The sequence below is a fragment of the Danio rerio genome, chromosome 11 (assembly GCF_049306965.1).
Source record: "Danio rerio strain Tuebingen ecotype United States chromosome 11, GRCz12tu, whole genome shotgun sequence".
Classification (NCBI taxonomy): Eukaryota; Metazoa; Chordata; class Actinopteri; order Cypriniformes; family Danionidae; genus Danio; species Danio rerio.
In genome coordinates, this window is record NC_133186.1 from 20,099,140 (window position 1) to 20,118,119 (window position 18,980).

The following is an 18,980-nucleotide window of genomic DNA, read 5'->3' on the forward strand; positions in this document are numbered from 1 at the left end:
GCAAATTCTAGGAAGCGCGTTCCAAGAAGCGCGTACATCTGAGCGCGCGCGCGGCCGCATCGCTCCTTCGCAGAACTGCGCTCTCGAGCCGCTGCGCTCCCATTGGCTGCTGCGCGCCGTTGATAAAGCGCCCTGACCGGTTTCAGCTGCGGATGAGTTTCCCGGTAAAGAGCTTTCCAGGAATGCTGAAACAGTGGCTGAAATTGACCTCTGCGCCTCTTGCTGCAGCATTGCACTGAGAGATCCCTGATGATGGTGATTATGCATGGGGTGGTGTGACTGCAAGGTAAGTCGGATTCCAGAAAATGTGAACTGCCAGAATAGTTGTTATGTATCTAACATCCTGCTTAAGGATAGTGCTGGTTGGGTTTCAAAAACACACACTGGAAAGCAATACATGGAAAACTAAACGAATAACTAAATAATATATTTCTAAATGTTATATTATAAAACATAATTTGGTAACACTTTAGAATAATTGTCAATTAGTTAATGCATTTACTAAAATTAACTAAGTATGATTATTCTTGTAAAGCATTTATTTTTGATTATAGATCAACATTAAATATACATTAATAAAAACCACATTTTGCTTTTTAACATTAGTTAATGCACTGTTAATTGACTTAAACTAACATTTAACTTACATAAATAATATTAACTAGATAAATTAATACCGTAATAAATGTATTTCTAATTGTTTGGTTATGCTAGTAAATACATTTACTAAAATTAACTATAATGGACCATTATTTTAATGTGTTGCAAAATAATTTTAATGTCTGACAATTTTTATTGTGTTTTTACTGAACTTTAAATGTACGTGGATCAAATGTACTACTTTTTATGAATTCAGTGTGATTTGTGTAATGTTTTTCAGCTTTACAGTTATTAGATCAGGGGTTTTAAAACTGTTTGTTTGGGAGTGCTCTGGTTCCATGTAGTGTTTGGAGAATAAGCATTTACAGCTGTAAAACAATATAAAGATAAATCATAATTAAAATAAATAAAATGATGATTTAATAAAATAATTAAATATACCATTTAATTCAGTTGGAAAATAATGTATGGTAAGAAACTCGAAAATATTATTTTAAGCCCAGTTTAAAAATCCCTGCATTAGATACTTATTCAACTTTAATATATAATATAACTGAAATATATACAGTTAGAGGCAAAATAATTAGCCTTCATGTAAACTTTCAATTCTCATAAAAATAATTATTTGTTGTGCTGTTTAACAGAGGAAAGGCATTTTTAATCATAATAATAATCAGTTTATAATAATTATTATTATTTTTTCTTTTTTTAGCCATAATGACATTACATAACATTTTACAAGTTATTTTGCAAGATATTCAGCTTAAAGTGCAATAAATTCCTAATATTTACTCTCAAAAATATGCAGAAAAAATTTAAAGGAAGAAATAAAAAATATTATATGAAATACTGTGAAACTTTTTTTGCTTCATTAAACATAACACACAAAAACATCGTTTTTTTTAAGTCAAAATGTGCTCTGTTAAATGGTTGAGCGCCCTGATAAAATTACTTTTAACAAGACAAGAAAAGATTTAATAAGACAGATTAATGTATTTTATTGGGAATTATTACATAAAAATCATCACCTAAACAACACCTTTATGTGGCCTTGTAAACCATGCCAGAATATGTATCAGAGTGAAAGGAGATTATCAAAGTCAAACATAAAAAATGATAACAAGGAAAGGTACAGCTTAAGCAAGAAACTGGCTACAGAGAAATGAGGGTGAAATGAAACGTGTATTAGATGTCATTTAAAATGTTTTGTTTTTACTGTAGGCCTATGAGTCTAGCTCTCATCTCCATTCTCTCCAGCTCCTCTGATGAGCCGCTTGTTCCCTCGTTTCCCTGTTGGGCCTTTTGGCTTGCTGAAGGCTTGCCTCAGCGCATGGTGTTTCGGGTATACCTCTTCATACAGAAAATCCTCCGTCAGCCCGTCTCCACTTTCAATCTCCATCTACATACATACATACATACATACACACACACACACACACAGTGAGAGATTACTTAAATTACCTAAAGAATTAAAAGTAAATGTCAAAAGGTAGCTTTGTGAACTTTCACTAACTTGAAAATTGTGGGAGCAGTACAATTAAAAACAAATTAAATATATCAAAAGTAAAGTAATTTCATCATAGAATGATTTCTGGATGATCATGTGACTAAAGACTGCACTGTAAAACCTTAAATCAGCAGTTTTCTGTATTTTGTGATTCATGTTTTTGTTTTTTCCATATTTATTTAGGCTTTTAAATTGGATTATGGGACCTTGATCTTTCTTTCAATAACATTTAACCTTGAAACTTTAAAAAAAAAGTGACTTTCATTGACATTTTTATTAGTTTAAAGTGATATATTGTCTGGGTCGGTGTATATTATGTGTATATTATTGTATATTATGCTACAAAAACCTTATAAAAAATCTTTATTTTATGTTACTTTTAGACTTATTACTCTACATATTATTTATATTTTTTCAAACTACAAAAAATTTAATAAAAGTCACTTTGTCAAACTGTAGAGTTGAGTTTTAAGCATCAAAAGTCGACAAAGCAGAGATCAAGGTCCTATAATTTAATTCACAACCATAAATAAATGGAAACTGGTAATTAACAATTTTTTATGGTGGAGTGATAATGCTAAAATGTTCTTAGTGATGGTAATAAATTATATTTTTAAATATATTAAATAGAATAATATTTTAAAATAGTTCCCTTTACAGTGTTTGTTGATCAAATAAATGTGCATAAGAAGCTTTCTTCAAAATCATTGGAAAAAAACACTACCAAACCAAATAGTTTGAAGGGTAACGACTATAAAAATGATCGATAATATATAAAAAGCAATAAATAAATGTGACAATTTTGCAAAAATAATTCCATACAATGCAAATATATTTTAATAATGTAATCATTATTATTATGCATCTATTCAATAATTTTCCTTCAGGTTTGTCCCTTTATTCATCAGTGGTCACCACAGTGGAATGAGCCGCCAACTTATCCAGCATAGGTTTTACATAGTGGATGCCCATCCAGCTGCAACCCAGTACTGGGATACATCCAAACACTCTCATTCACACACATACACTACGGACAATTTCAGTTAATTCAATTCACCAATATAGCGCATGTCTTTAGACTTGTGGGGGGAAACCGGAGTACCCGGAGGAAACCCACGCCAACACAGCGAGAACATGCAAACTCCACACAAAATCATTTTCTTTATCAATGCAAAAATGATGTTGTTTTCCATGTTTAGAGCTGGCAATGTTCTTCCCAGTATATAGATTGATAATTGACTGCATCTTGAACAGAATTGTATCTACTCACACTTGTAATTTTATTGTGCATGTTTGTTTGGATGGCCATGTGGGTTTTTTAGTGTTGCTGTAATTTGTTTAGATCAGGGGTGTCTAAACTCGGTCCTGGTGGGCCAGTGTAGAGTTTTGTTTTTCTCAGAAACCTCATGAAAACTTGAACAATATATAAAAACACTGTAAAACTGCTTCATTTATGTCTTACAATTGCATAATGGGAGCTTGGTCTCTGCTCAAACAACTTTTGATGTTAAAAAATTTATCGATTTATTCATTATTTTTTCAGCTTAGTCCCTTTATTAATCTGTATTCCCCACAGTGGAATGAATCGCCAACTTATCCAGCATATGTTTTACGTAGCGGATGCTCTTTCAGCTGCAATCCAACACGGAAACACCCATACACTCTTTCACACACATACACTACAGCCAATTTGGCTCACCCATTTCATCAATACATCACATGTCTTTTGACTGTGGAGGAAACCAGAGCACCTGGAGGAAACCCACGCAAATGTGGGCAGAACATGTAAACTCCACACAGAAATGCCAACTGACCCAGCCAAGGCTCGAACCAGTGACTTTCTTGCTATGAGGTGATCGTGCTACCCACTGCGCCATTGACATAGTAATGGATTAAAACAGTATATTTTGTGAGACACTATATAAAAATCTTTAATATAGCAGAAGCAACACCACCAACTCATTACTTGGTTTTTATAAAGTAGTTTAGATGACCAAATCATGCATAAACTGTAATTTATTATACTAAAAATGCCTATTTGAAAAAAAAAATCTAAATTTATAAGGCCAGAGATCAAGGTACCAATTTGATTATATAAACACTTTATATTTTTACCAGTTTTTAACATTTTTTGTAATTATCATAAATAGTTTAACCGCAAATTTATTCCCCTTTAACACAGCTCACTTTGCTGACAGTTGTTTATAGACTCAACTATGATTTGACAGTATTTTCAGTGGAATGTCCTGAAAAAATTTTAACCCAAACTATTGTGATTTTATTTGTTAGCACAGTAAGAATGTAAAACTTTTAATAACACTATTTATTCATGACAGATTGACCAGTAACATATATATATATATATATATATATATATATATATATATATATATATATATATATATATATTTTTTTTTTTTTATGGGACGGTTTAAAGCAACTATTACATTTTACTGTAGCTACAGCACTCTCAAGTAAAGCTTACACACTACATACTTGTGTATTATGCAATTAACTGTCTATTATATAAAATTTATATGCTTATTATGCCAATCACCATTATGTCTGCAAACCCCTCACCCACCACTGTGTTAATTAAAAAGATAGTTCACACAAAAATAAAAATTCTGCCCTGATTTACTAACCCTCCACTTGTTTCAAACTTGAGTTTCCTTTTTTTCTGTTGGACACAAAGGAAAATGTTGGAGAAAAAAACAGCCATTGACTTCCATAGGGTTTTGTGTTCCTACAATGGATCTCATTAGCTTCTTTTTCCCAACATTCTTCAGAATGTAATATTTTGTGTTCAACAGAAAAAAATTCAAAAGTTCAGAACTGTTTATGTCTGAGTAAATGATGAGGAATAATTCATTTTTGGGTAAACTCTCCCATATAACGTCTGATTTATGAAAATATATGCAAATTAAATATATGAAATGATATGATATATGATATGATTTGATATGATGTGATACAGTATGATATATTATATGATATGATTCAATACAATATGATATATATGATATGATTTGATATAATTTGATATGTTACAATGGGATATATAATATGATATGATTCAATACAATATGATATATATGATATGATTTGATATAATTTGATATGTTACAATGGGATATATAATATGATATGATACGATACAGTGTGATATGGTATGATAGGATTTGATATGATATGATATGGTACGATACAATGTGATATATATATGATACGATGTGATATGTCATATGATATCATACGACATGATACAATATCATACAATATGATGTGATACAATACCATACAATGTGGTATGATATGATATGATTTGATGTGATGTGATATATAATCAGTGCTTAATTTGAGCCGTATAAAGCTAAAGTCATGATAACTATTGGCCCTCAACAATATTTTTATTCAATCAGCTTTCTTATGTTTACAATCACTCTCATTGATTGGTGATTGTTTCGCGCACAGTGAGCAGCGAAAACAAATAATGGCATAGTGACCTGCATAAATAATAATCTGTATTTTCAAAATGGCATAAAGGTAGTCAGGCATTTAATCTTTTAAAACCACAAGTAAATCTGATAATGAGCCTGATCAAAAGATCAAGAAGAAGAAACTGTGCGAATGGATCAGGATAGCTGGAGATAAGTGAAGCAATCTCAAGTCAGACAGAAAACATGACAGTACAGCTAATGTGAGCTCTTCTTGAAGTCTTCTTGAGTGAGTCATTTAATGATTTTTTTTCGCTTGGTACATGATAGTGTAGTGAGCTGAAGAGTGATTGTTCATACGATTTATGTTTGTAGCTTGTTCTTATTATCCATGACTGGCCTATTACGTTATATGGCACAAAATAATTAAAGACAGTTAAGAAATATGATGCTCTTTTTTTGCGCTATCACCGTTTAATGATGTCATGTTCATGGAAAACTGAACTTGTTTGAAGGATGTTGGTCACAGTAACTTTTATTTCCTGGTTTTGTTCTTGGAATTATTCATTTACAAATTAAGCACTGTATACGATACAATGCAATACGATATAATATAATATGATACAATATGATATGATATGATATGATATGATTTGATAAATTTTGCTGTTTACTTTTTTATTTAGATCATCACCTTTCATCAGTTTTGTCCAAATTTATACCCAATATATATTCATATATCCAATGGTTATAATATGTACAGTTGAAGTCAGAATTATTAGCCCCACTTTAATTTTTTTTCTTTTTTAAAATTTTGACAAATGATGTTTAACAGGGCAAGGAAATTTTCACAGTGTGTCTGATAATATTTTTTCTTCTGGAGAAAGTCTTATTGGTTTTATTTTAGATAGAATAAAAACTGTTTTTAATAAAAAAAAAAACAATTTAAGTTCAAAATTATTAGCCCTTTTATACTATATAATTTTTTGATTGTCTACAGAACAAACCATCATTATACAATGGCTTGCCTAATTGCCCTATCCTGTCTAGTTAACCTAATTAACCTAGTTAACCCTTTAAATGTCACTTTAAGCTGTATTGAAGTGTCTTGAAAAATATCTAGTACAATATTATTTACTGTCATCATGACAAAGAAATAATACATCAGTTAATAAAAATGTGTTACTAAAACTATTATGTTTAGAAATGTGTTGAAAAAATCTTCTCTCCATTAAAAAACAGGGGGGCGAATAATTCTATCTTCAACAGTATATATAACCAATTTTTACAATATTTTAAATACACCGTAAAAAAAAATGCTGGGTTCCACACAATTAAATCATGTTCAACACAAATGGATTAGCTTCACTGAACAAATTTAAGTGAATTAAGATAAAACAATTAAGTTGTCCCAAAATAATCTCAAGAGTTGTGTTGTTTCAGCTCAATTTAAATAATTCTTTTAAAATAAAATATTTTGGAGTGTATATATTGCATATATGGCATATATTTAATATATGTGATCAGATTTCTATATGAGATCCCTTTAAGGCTACAACAACTAGAGCATGAAGACTCCCACATTCCACACTTATCAGTTAATTGACTGCATTATCTTGGGTTCTGATGTTCAGCAATTTGTGTTAGTGTACCTTTTTGGCGATCTCTATGTGATAGTCTCTTTCGACCTCATCCAGCAGTCGATTCTTACAGCTGGAGTAGAGCATCCTTTCTTTAATGCTACAGCTATACCCAGGCATGGAGTAGATGAAAACTGCTCCACATATACCAACACAAACATGACCAACATTAGCTTTAAAGACAAAAAACATCAACTGGAACGAGGTCTATAGTGATACTGGCACTAACCTACAGCTTCCAGAGGCTGTCCTTGATGTGCGTGCTTGTAGAGAAAGAAGTGGTATCGCGGGGCATCAGTGGGGATTCTGCTTGGCAGCTCTTTGGTCTCTGTTGGACTAGTGTGGACCAGTTCAATAGTCTCTCGTTCAGTATCTAGCCTCTTAAAGATGATACAAAAAAAGCTTAATATAGTAAAAAACAAACAGCTTAATCATTCACTACCATTCAAAAGCCTGCGTGCAGTACAATCATACACTCAAAAATGTGTTTGCTATTTGTTCAAACCACTTATTTAAAATAAGCTGAAACAACACAATTCTAGAGTTTATTGGCACAATTTAGATGTTTTATGTTCCCTCCTCTTAAATTTATTTGTTAAAAACTCGACTGTCTGGAACCCAGCATTTTTTACAGGGCACATAATTAATTCAGATTGTCCCAACACAAATCAATTAGGCTGTTAATTGAACATAAAACAGTTGAGTTGTCCCAAATAATCTCAAGCTCAAAGTATCAGCTGATTTTAAATACGTAGTTTGAACACACAGCAAAAGATCATTTTTGAGCGTATTTTATAAAACTTAAATTGCATTAATTGTGTTCAGTAATTGTGCAAAGATGGATTTAATTTAATTTATGTTTCTAATAAATGCTGTTCTTTTGAAATAATGTATTCATCAAAAACCCTGAAAAAAGCATCAGTGTTTTCACTAATATATTAGGCAATGCAGTTTTTAACACCTTTAAAAAATACACATTTCTAGAGAAGCAAATCAGCATACTAGAATGATTTCTGAAACATCATGTGACACTGAAGACTGGAGTATACACTCTAAATAGTGCTTAATAGCATGGCTCAAGATTATTTTAAGTGTTACTTGGCACCTATATATTTTCTTTCTTTAAACTTAATATATTTAAAGAATAGCACCTTGACCATCTAAAGAGCAACTAAAGAACTAATATAGTGTTATTTAATATTTTAAAGAGATATTATAGTTAAAGTAAAAACTATACTATACTATACTATACCATTCAACACTACACTACACTATACTTTACAACAATATACTAGACTACACCATACTATACTTTATTACACTACAATATACTACACTACACTATACAATACTATACTACACTATAGTACACTACACTACACTATACTTTACTATACTACACTATACAACACTACACTATAATATACTACACTACACTATACAATACTACACCATACCATACTACACTATACTATACTAAACTATACCATACCATACTACATTATACTATACTGTGCTACACTACACTGCAACATATCAGACCACACCACACCATATTACACTATACTACACTACACTACTCTACACTATACTTTGATATACTCAGCTTCAAGTGGTTTCAAATATTTTTGGAGTTTCTTTCTCCTGTTGAACACAAAACTAAAAAAAATACTGTGGAGGTCAATGGTTACAGGTTTCTAGCTTTCTTAAAACTGTCATGTTTGTGTTTAACAGAATAAAACCACATGAGGGTGAGAATTTTGACTTTTTAGAAACTATCCATTTAAATTGGTTCCCCTATGATTACAAGTCAAAGACACACTTAGCAGTGCTAAAAACATCACATCTACCACAAAGAGGTGTTGAAGAAGTAATTTGTATGTATATGTGTGTGTGTGTGTGTGTGTGTGTGTGTGTGTGTGTGTGTGTGTGTGTGTGTGTGTGTGTGTGTGTGTGTGTGTGTGTGTGTGTGTGTGTGTGTGTGTGTTTTTAAAGACTTTATTTTAATCTTACAGGCACCAAAACTTTAAACAATAGTTTATGTTTATCACCTAATAAATAGTGTAATCGTTGTATAGCCTGTCTTCTTGTATAGCCTGTTGCATGTGTATAGATAGGTATCTTATAGTATGTTGGTTATGCATAGGTTTTTTCTTAATTGCTCATATGTCCAGTGTTGTGTTTGTATTTATGATTTATTTATGTAGCACCCTCGTTTGCAGAGAATCCTGTTTTATTTAATCAGAAAAATACACTAAAACAGCAATATGTCCACTTATATTATTGCCATCATTTCAGTTGAACATTTAACCACAGGATAACCTGTTTTAGTCTGCTTATTTTATGAATTGCTTTTTAATTCTTCACACCATGCACTGGTAAAAATATATGTAAGTGTCAGTCTACACGATTTAGTGAATGTGTGTAGCACTTACTAGTTGAATGTAATTGATGCGCTTGTGTTTAAACTGCTGTAAAGCATGTTTAGCCTCCTCCTGCAATGGGAATGCTAAACCCTGCAAAGTCGGGTTTTTACTCTCCACGTTGATCTCTGTCTGTATCCAAAACACAGAACACACATGAACTCTTTTTATCACGAGACAAACTATGTTAACAATATGTTTTAATCCAAATAGAAAACAACTGGTGCTACCTTTCCTTGCCCACTAACAGTGGCAACAGGGCGAACAATTCTTCGCTCGTCCTAAACAGAAGAATACAAGAGATTTTGAGAAAATCCACTTAAAGGGATAGATCACCCAAAAGGAATATTACCTCATTATTTACTCTCCCTCGTTGTGCTTTTAAACCTATTTGAGTTTATTTCTTCTGTTGAACACAAAAGAAGATATTTTGAAGAATGCTGGTTGCTTGGTAGTAAAACAATACAAGGGAAGTTATCTTGTGTAGTGTACCAATATATTTTAAAGTATCATCTCTTGTGTTCAACAGAACAAAGCAACCAAAGTAGGTTTTAAACAAGTGAAGGGTGAGAAAATAATGACAGAATTGTCAGTCTTGGGTGAACTATGCCTTTAAAAAACACTCCTCCAAACAAATGAACAATAGCACACTTACCCGTGCCACTTTGTCCTGTCATCATGTGCATTATTAAGACACATATTTATACATTAGATATTAGTGTCAGACAAAAAGATTGAGTTTTTTTATGATTTAAACATATATGTGTCCATCCTCACCTCTGTGATTTTGATCTGATGAAGCTGTTGCTCAGCAGTGGTGAGGGGAGCTGGGCAGGAGGAAGAAGACAGGTGTCGTAGATAACCTTGAAAAGAGATGTCTTCCTGCAGGGCGTAATAATAATAAACAATGCTTAGATAGCACATTGTGATATGAAGGAAAAAGTTTAAAGGTGATAGCAGAGCACATGCAAAACAGTAAATATGCTCGGTTTACTGCTGCAAATCTGAAAATATAAATACTTAATCATATAAATAAAACAAATTAAATTAAAGTTAAACTCTAATATCTGATTCCTTAAAGAACCTTCCAGTTCATTATAATTAAAAAAAAATCTTAAAATGTTAATACTAATAAAGAACCATATTCCAATGCTTTTTGTGTGTAATGGAAAGATCATATGGGGATGGAAAGTTTGTTCCAATATGCCAAAAAAATAAAACTTCATTTTTAAGAGTGTGTTATAATTAAGTTAATGAAAGATCACTTGCCAGGAAAATTGTAAAATGTTCCATTGTGATTGGTCAGTCTTGAAATTCAGGTATCAAATAATGTAAAACACTTAATAACAATTGATTATAATTTGTCAGTGGCAAAATCATATTCTGAAAATGTGTTCTTTTGTAAGGTGGTTAAAATGTAAGGTGGGACTTGATTCATCCACTGGGAGTGGACTTGATAGGTTGTTGTTATGTATTATCGGTTGATTTCATTTCAGTGATAGGCCTATCATCGGAGCAAAAAGATGAGGATTATGATGCAAAAATGAAGGATGCTATTTTAATTAAAGGTTAAGTTATGACATGGATTTTTCCTATGACTAAAAAAAAATATAAAAACCTTAGAAAAATATTTTATTTGGTGAGTGGGCAGCACGGTGGCGCAGTGGAAAGCACAATCGCCTCACTGCAAGAAGTTTGCTGGATCGAGCCCCGGCTGGGTCAGTTGTTTCTGTGTGGAGTTTGCATGTTCTCTATATGTTTGCGCGGGTGTGCTCTGGTTTCCCCCACAAGTCCAAAGACATGCGCTATAGGGGAATTGGGTAAGCTAAATTGTCTGTAGTCTATGTGTGTGAATTGGTGTGTGTGGATGTTTCCCAGTAATGGGTTGCAGCTTGAAGGGCATCCACAGCGTAAAGCATATGCTGGATAAGTTTGCGGTTCATTCCACTGTGGCTACCCCAGATTAATAAATGGACTAAGCTGAAAATAAAATAAATGAATGTGGTGAGTGGTGACTTTAAAAAAAAATCATTACATATATACACTACCTGACAAAAGACTTGTCGTCAATCCCAAATGTAAGAGCAACAAATAATAAATTCTAGTTGGTCATTTGGAAAAGTGACAGATTTTTCTGATGAATGGTCTGTTGAACTGCATTCAAATCATCACAAATACTGCAGAAGATTGGAGCCCGCATAGACCCATGATTCCCACAGTCAAGTTTGGTGATGGAAAAATCATGGTTTGGGATTACATTCAGTATGGGTGCGTGCGAGAGATCTGCAAAGTGGTTGGCAGCATCAACAGCCTGAGGTATCAAGACATTTGTGCATTTGTGTGTTCTATACTGTACATTATTTCTGTTAAGTGACAAGACTTTTGTCTGAGCAAAGTCAGATCGTACTGTCCTAATTAAATAATTAAAATCAAGACATGATCATATCTTAATTTGGTAAAATAAGCATGATCTAGAGGCCTTTGCCTTTTATATAAGCCACTTCTGATACCAAATGATCAACTAAGTGAAGTTATTATTTGTTGCTCCTAAATCTTGGATAGGCATCAAGACTTTTTCAGGTAGTGTAGGCCTAAATATAATAAAATTAATTAAAATAAAAAAAATAATAAATAAACACTATCTACATACCTGGACTGTTCCAAACACTTCATCATTTATGTGGCTTCCCCCAAACTCTTTCTTCAGTGTGGCTCGAGTGGCAGCATAAACCATCTTTAACCTCACCTGTGTGGAGTAGAATAAGTGGCCACTGCTGTTATTCAGAAAGGCAACTCACTTGTTTGTTTTACCCAATGGGTAAATATGTCTTTACCCAAAGGGTAAAAATGTCCATTTTATTTATAGAGTGTGAGAGCGCTTCAGTTTATCGTTTGTTTCCTACGTACTGGAGACTGGTCTGGTGACCAGGAGATAAACAGCCACTCATATCCCAGCTGGTTGTGTGAGTCGAGCCGGTACAGGATATAACAGGGTTCCAGGCCATCCAGCATAGGCAAAACACATGCGTCATAGTCCTGATCCCAGCTCTGAGAAACCTCTCTGTATGCTCCCAACACCAGCTGCTCTGAAACACACACACACATACACACGTCATAACACACACAGAGACTACTTACAGGAACCTCAGATAAAAATGTCGGCTATCAGTCTGAATCCAAAAACAGAACAGTTATCAAACACTGCATGTACAACATTCCACAACTCCAAATCTTCAGCTTTTACTTGACATTCTTAAAGGGATAGTTCACCCAAAAATCAAAATTGTGGTTTGAAACTTTATGTTTAAAACATCTTCTTTTGAACAAAGAACGTGATTTTCTGAAATGTTGGGGAAAAATTCAGACAGGGAGAGTAATGATGACAATTTTTATATTTGAGTGCTATCACTTTAAGAGTAAGCAAGTGATCACAAAAAGGTTTGGATTGTTTTGCATTACATAGAAAATCAATCAAAGTACAAAAGTAAATTATTATAATTTTAGCAGTCTCATGAAAATATAATATTAGAGTTGTAAATGACCAAACATGATGAACACCATGCAGTGTGAACTTGTAAACTTCAGGATACAATTAAATTATTAAGGTTTTAAATTGTGGACAAAACTGCAATGAGATAATTACAATGAAAAGAAATAAATTCAAATTACATGTTGTTTCAGTGAGTGTGTGTATATATCATACACACATGACTGTATTGTAATCCCGGAAGATTAAGATGGTCTTCCTGACCAATAACTTTTAATGCTGTCTATATCAAGTGCATGTACTTGGATTTAAGCTTTGCTTTTGTTTCAAATCCATCCATACCATAATCCCGAATCTGATGATATTTTCTAAAACAGCTGTATAAACCAACATCATAATACCCTTATTCACTATAAAGATGTATTCAGGGTGGTGCAGACAAATGCAGACATATTTATTGTGTTTATCAAGTAAGCAAACTATTCTATTCTATATAGTATTAAGTGCATCTTTATTTTTTTTTTTAATTAAGTTTAAAATGTCATATTACACAAAACAGTACAGAGTGTTTTAGTACATTAGTCTATACAACAAAATAAGTGTACTTCCTTAAAGGATGGCAAAACACTAAAAAAGATTATGCTTTAATGCACTTTAAAATTAAAACCTTTTTATTAAGCTTTATTTTTGAATTGTACTTTACAGTAAACAGTAATGAAAGTGTACCCACTTTTAAAATGGCAAATGATTCTTGTTCTGAATATTCATGTCAAGATATTTTGGTATTTGAACCGAATAAACTAAACTGTTACACAGAATGACATTTCTGTTTATCTTGGTGAAAAACATTTCATGTTCTGATACACACATATATTTGAAAGAGAAAAAAATGGAAAATATTTCAAAATTTTATATATGTAGTACTGTTTAAAGTACTGTTAAGAGAACATTTTTAAACATAATAGTTTTAATAACTCATTTCTTCTTTGACATGATGACATTACACATCTTACTAGTCATTTTGCAAGATACTAGTATTCAGTTTATTGTGTAATGTAAAGGCTTAACTTGGTTAATTAGGCCAGTCATTGGACAAAAGTGGTTTGTTCTGTAGCTAATTGAAAAATATATATCTATTATGGGGGCTATTATTGTCCTTAAAAATACATTTTTCATTTAAGAATTTCTTTAATTCCAGTAAAACTAAAAGATTAAGTTTAATATGTCTTTATCTAGATTAATAAGTCTATCTCTAAAAGAAAAATATAATTGTAAATACTTTGAAAGTTTCCTTGTTCCTTTTACATCATTTGGGGATTTAAAAAAACAATTTCTTGTCCTTTAAGACAATTTTCAAAAACTTTTATGATCCACTTGAAATATTGACTATTCAAATACAAACAATTAACAGTAGCCTGAAACTCATACAGTACAAATGATTAACGTGAACATACATAACTCATGATATATTGCACAAGTTTAATGATATTATTCCAGAGATCCGTATAAAGTGTAATGAGGTAAGAGGTACACTTTACCACTGTATACAGGAATGTGTGAAAGTGGAAACCTTTTGGCAAGGTGAAATAACTGACCAAATTTTATAAAATAAATTACCATTGGATCCTAAAATTTCTTTCCATGGATATATATATCCTGTCAGCCCTCTCTTACAAAGCAAAGAGGTCAGATTTATTATAGACATGTGAATAATACAAGCTAAACGTATTATTGCTATTAATTGGAAAAATATAAATGAACTTAGAATTAGAAAGTGGATTGAAAAAATGGCGTTACATATGTCAATGAAAAAGATCACGTTAAGTCAAAAAGAACCAAAATGTGTTTGAAGATATCTGGAGACCTTTTAAGAACTTCCTAAAGTACAATGTAAATGTTGGCAGTCTGCTACAACAACAATAAGCTAAGAGGGAATAGGGGGAGTATCATGGTCTAAACATAAACTCGGAAAACACTCTTTACCTGATTTAAACATTTTCTTTCTTTCTTTTTTTATTTTTTTTAAGGGAATGGGTTGATGGGAGATAGAATAGGGTGTAAAAAGTTTGCTGTGTCTTCATGATCATTATTTTGTAACTGTATAATCTGTTGTGATATGCAAATTTTTAAAAAAGTAATAAATATATTGTACAAAAAAAAGTTGACTACAATGTTGAACAGCTACTCCTACTCACCGCTCCTTATAACAATCTTCAGTGCTCTGAAAGCTCCTCTTCTGGCCTTTATGAGGAACTCTCTTAAGTCTGAAGTTGCTGGTTTCAGCAGAGAGATATGAGGATACAACAAAGATCATACAACAATCATAAAACAGAGCGTAATAATAATAAACTCAATATATCATAACTCATAGATAATCTTAAATAACAGCATTTTGTTTTTTTGACTAAGAAAACGGACTGAAACAAAGGAAATGTTACACTGCTTCCACACTGTGCCTCATTCTTGGCCTCACCATGGCAACAGGGCATCAGGACTCATAAATGATGTAGGTGCAGGTGAGACGGATGAGGAGCGGCGCTTCCGCCCGTCAGCTTAAATTACCTCCCATCATCATCATCATCATCATTCACATAAAACAGACTAATATTATCACTCCGTTTTCAAAAGCTATATCTACACAACAACATATACTACTGTGAGCAAAAGTTTGGTTTCTAATACTTGAGCAGAGCTACTGAAATTTCTATTCAAAACAACAACAGTTTTAAATAAATCATTTTCATTTGACTTCACATTAATGGATAATCTACGAAAAGTTCATGCAAGTGTATTGATGCAACCTTTAGGTAATGTAATTACAAATGTCTTTCATTTTGCACTTTAATGCAGATTATTATTTTTTTTTGTTCACTAACATGTATACTATGATGTATACAAAAAATAAAACTGCAACATTTTATAATAAGGTTGTATTAGTTAATGTCAGTTAATGTATTTACTAACATAAACAAACTTTAAACAATCAACTTAATTTAATGGAAAAACAGTTGTTCATTGTTAGTGCTTAATTCACAGTGTTTATTTTGTAAAGTGTAATAACAACAAAATAAACAACAGAAATCATAGATAAATTGTAATAGCTGCTTTATTGATTTAATAATGCAAATTATATTAATTATAAAGGAAACTGCATTGGTCCTGTGGGTCACAACTGGTCGTTTTACCTTCTATTGGTGGTATATTTAATTTAATAGGCCTCAGAGCACATTAGAGACCATTAAAATGTATGCTAACACTTAGTTTATGTCACAATTGATGTTAACTACTGGCTTATTAGTGCCTATTATTAAGGTAACTGTTTATTAGTAGTTATAAAGTATGATGTTATTCTGCACCTGTAGTTTTATCCAAAACCTAACCCCAACTTTTACCTCAATAACTATTAATAAACAGTTAATTAGTAGTTTATTAAGCTAGTAAGGTTAGATAATGGTTTATTAATATCGTGAATTGTGGCCAAAACTAAAGTGTTACCAAATTAATCAACAGATATAATTTGATGATTTGCAATGGTTTAAAGAGTATTTTTTAAGAGTATTGATGAAATCGTGCTTACCGTGAATCCCCGTCTGATGTGACATCCTGAACCCCGTTGATGCTCCAGCTCAGTAGTGAATTCCAGTTGAGACTCCCAGGTTGTCCTTCTCTATTGTCTTCTTCAGTGGCACTGCTATCTGTGCCCAGCACTGTGGTCCTGCTCACTTCCGCGCAATGACATCAACGCCCCTTGAGCATCTTACCTGGGGAATCCTGTTGGAAACTCGATCTGCGGAACTGAGAAAGATGTGTAGCCTAATATTACACCTGTCAGGGGGAAGAATGGCTTCCAGCACACCTCCTATCCAGTATTATTCACCCGTCATTGATGGCCCTTATGTGCTATAAAGTGGATGACAGCATCTGATATCTGTGTTGATGAGGCCAATGTCACACAAAACTGAAGTGGCCTACTGTTACTGAGAGTCTGGACATTATCTGTTTCTCTCGCTCTTCCACAAACTGTTATGCAACGCTCCAATTGTGAAAAGAAATGGCACATTTATCGCTCACACACATCGAGGACCTGATAGCAGCATATAAACCGGCGAGCTCAAATTCCAGCAGGCTGACATGAGATACCATGCAGGCGACTGCTGACCCCCAACCAGCAGGACAGAATGTTCATTTAGACGACCCAACTAGCCTTTGAAAAGCATTAGGATGACTAAACTGTCCATTGAGGACTTCTTCAGATTGTGTGTGACTTTTGTTTGGTTTGTTTGAAGGAGAAAGTGTTTGTTGTGTTTCTTAAAAAGTGTTTCCATTCATCAGAGTATAGATAATAGGAAAGAATCGAGATAAATCAGATATTGTTTATGTGTGCAAAGACAGAAAGGTAGAAAAGTGACATACCTGTAAGTTTGCTAGTGTTGGCTTCATGTTTAATTCACTCAGCTGGAGCACAAACCCAGCCATTATTCATTATTCAGGCGCAGCCCTCCCTTCAAAGATGCTCTGCAAACATAGAGTCCCTTTCTTCTTCACACATGGCACACTTTTTTAATATAACATCAACTGTGCGAATGCGATGTAGTACTAGAAGGAATTCAACTAATATATAGGCCACATTCAGTATGTTTTCAGCATCACAATTAGTTTACTGACTGAACTGAAACATTTTTAAAAAACCACTAATTCCATGATTCTTTTTTTATATAGTCAGAAACAAAGTGGGATGAATGTTGTCTAATGCTTAAAACAAATGAAGTGAATCAAAATATAGTGTGAATAAAATAAATATTTTTTCCATACATTTAAATTTAACATTTGGTTAATGGTTCTAAAATTTAACTGGCTGTGAGAATAGTGAGTGATAACAAAACAGCACTCCTCCAACCTCTTCACTTTTGTATCACTCTGGCAACAGCTGTCAGTGATGGTGGAGGACTAAGCTCACAATAAATTTGCAATGATGTAGGAGTAAAGACTTGATGTAGTTGCAAATTTAAAAATGTGCAGGCGTTTATTGCTTTCCACTTAGAGCAGAATTGCCACTGACACCTATTCTGGAATCTACCATTGGTTCTTATGTATGTCTCTGTAGTGGTTAAATTCATTCATTTATTTTCTTTTCGGCTTAATCCCTTTCTTAATCTAGGGTAGCCACAGCGGAATGAACCGCCAACTTATCCAGCATATCTTTAAAGCAGCGGATGCCCTTCCAGACGCAACCCATCACTGGGAAACGTCCATACGCACTCATACACTACGGACAATTTAGCCTGCATGTCTTTGGACTTGTGGGGGAAACTGCATGCAAACACAGGGAAAACATGCAAACTCCACACAGAAACGTCAACTGACCCAGCCGAGACTCGAACCAGCGACTTTCTTGCTGTGCTGTGAACTCGCTACCCACTGCGCCACCGTGCAGCCTCTGCAGTGGGTAAATATTAAATATAATTAATTTTGGGCATATGCATGATTTAAAATTTGCTCCAGAGCAAATAGGTTTGACAGATGGGAAGATCAGTTTGATAACTTTATATAAAATAAATATCAAAAGTGGACCATTGTTCTTTTGACTTATTTGCTAAGCAATTATATTTTACAGAAATAATAGTTGTATTTAATAAAACAATTGTGTATTGCAAAAAGATCTGTGTTACTAGTAGTGATTGACAGGTTATACTATTGTTTCATCATCAGATGGCAACAACAGACTGTGAGTCTGTGTAAAGATATTATAAAGGAGGAAAACTAATGGACATTCAAACAAATACTTGTGAGAAAAATTGCTCTAAAGATAATTTTGACTTGAAGAATGGATAAAAAGATTTATTTTTCTCTTTTGTACAATGCTGTAACACAATATAAAAAAACTAC

The 18,980-nt window shown here is 32.9% G+C and overlaps 1 protein-coding gene across 2 annotated transcripts; it reads right to left on the reverse strand.

Moving 5' to 3' along the window:
• Positions 1-1,578: 1,578 nt before the first annotated feature.
• On the reverse strand, positions 1,579-16,883 carry twf2b (twinfilin actin-binding protein 2b). 2 transcript variants are annotated; one of them, XM_009305935.5, is made up of 11 exons: positions 16,672-16,784; positions 15,290-15,367; positions 12,515-12,693; positions 12,258-12,353; positions 10,385-10,489; positions 10,263-10,277; positions 9,838-9,888; positions 9,620-9,739; positions 7,414-7,564; positions 7,197-7,318; positions 1,581-1,999 (listed from the first exon to the last, which is right to left on the reverse strand). In XM_009305935.5, exons 1-11 carry the CDS (start codon positions 16,694-16,696, stop codon positions 1,832-1,834), a joined length of 1,110 nt encoding a protein of 369 aa, XP_009304210.1. In that variant the 5' UTR covers positions 16,697-16,784; the 3' UTR covers positions 1,581-1,831.
• Positions 16,884-18,980: the final 2,097 nt, after the last annotated feature.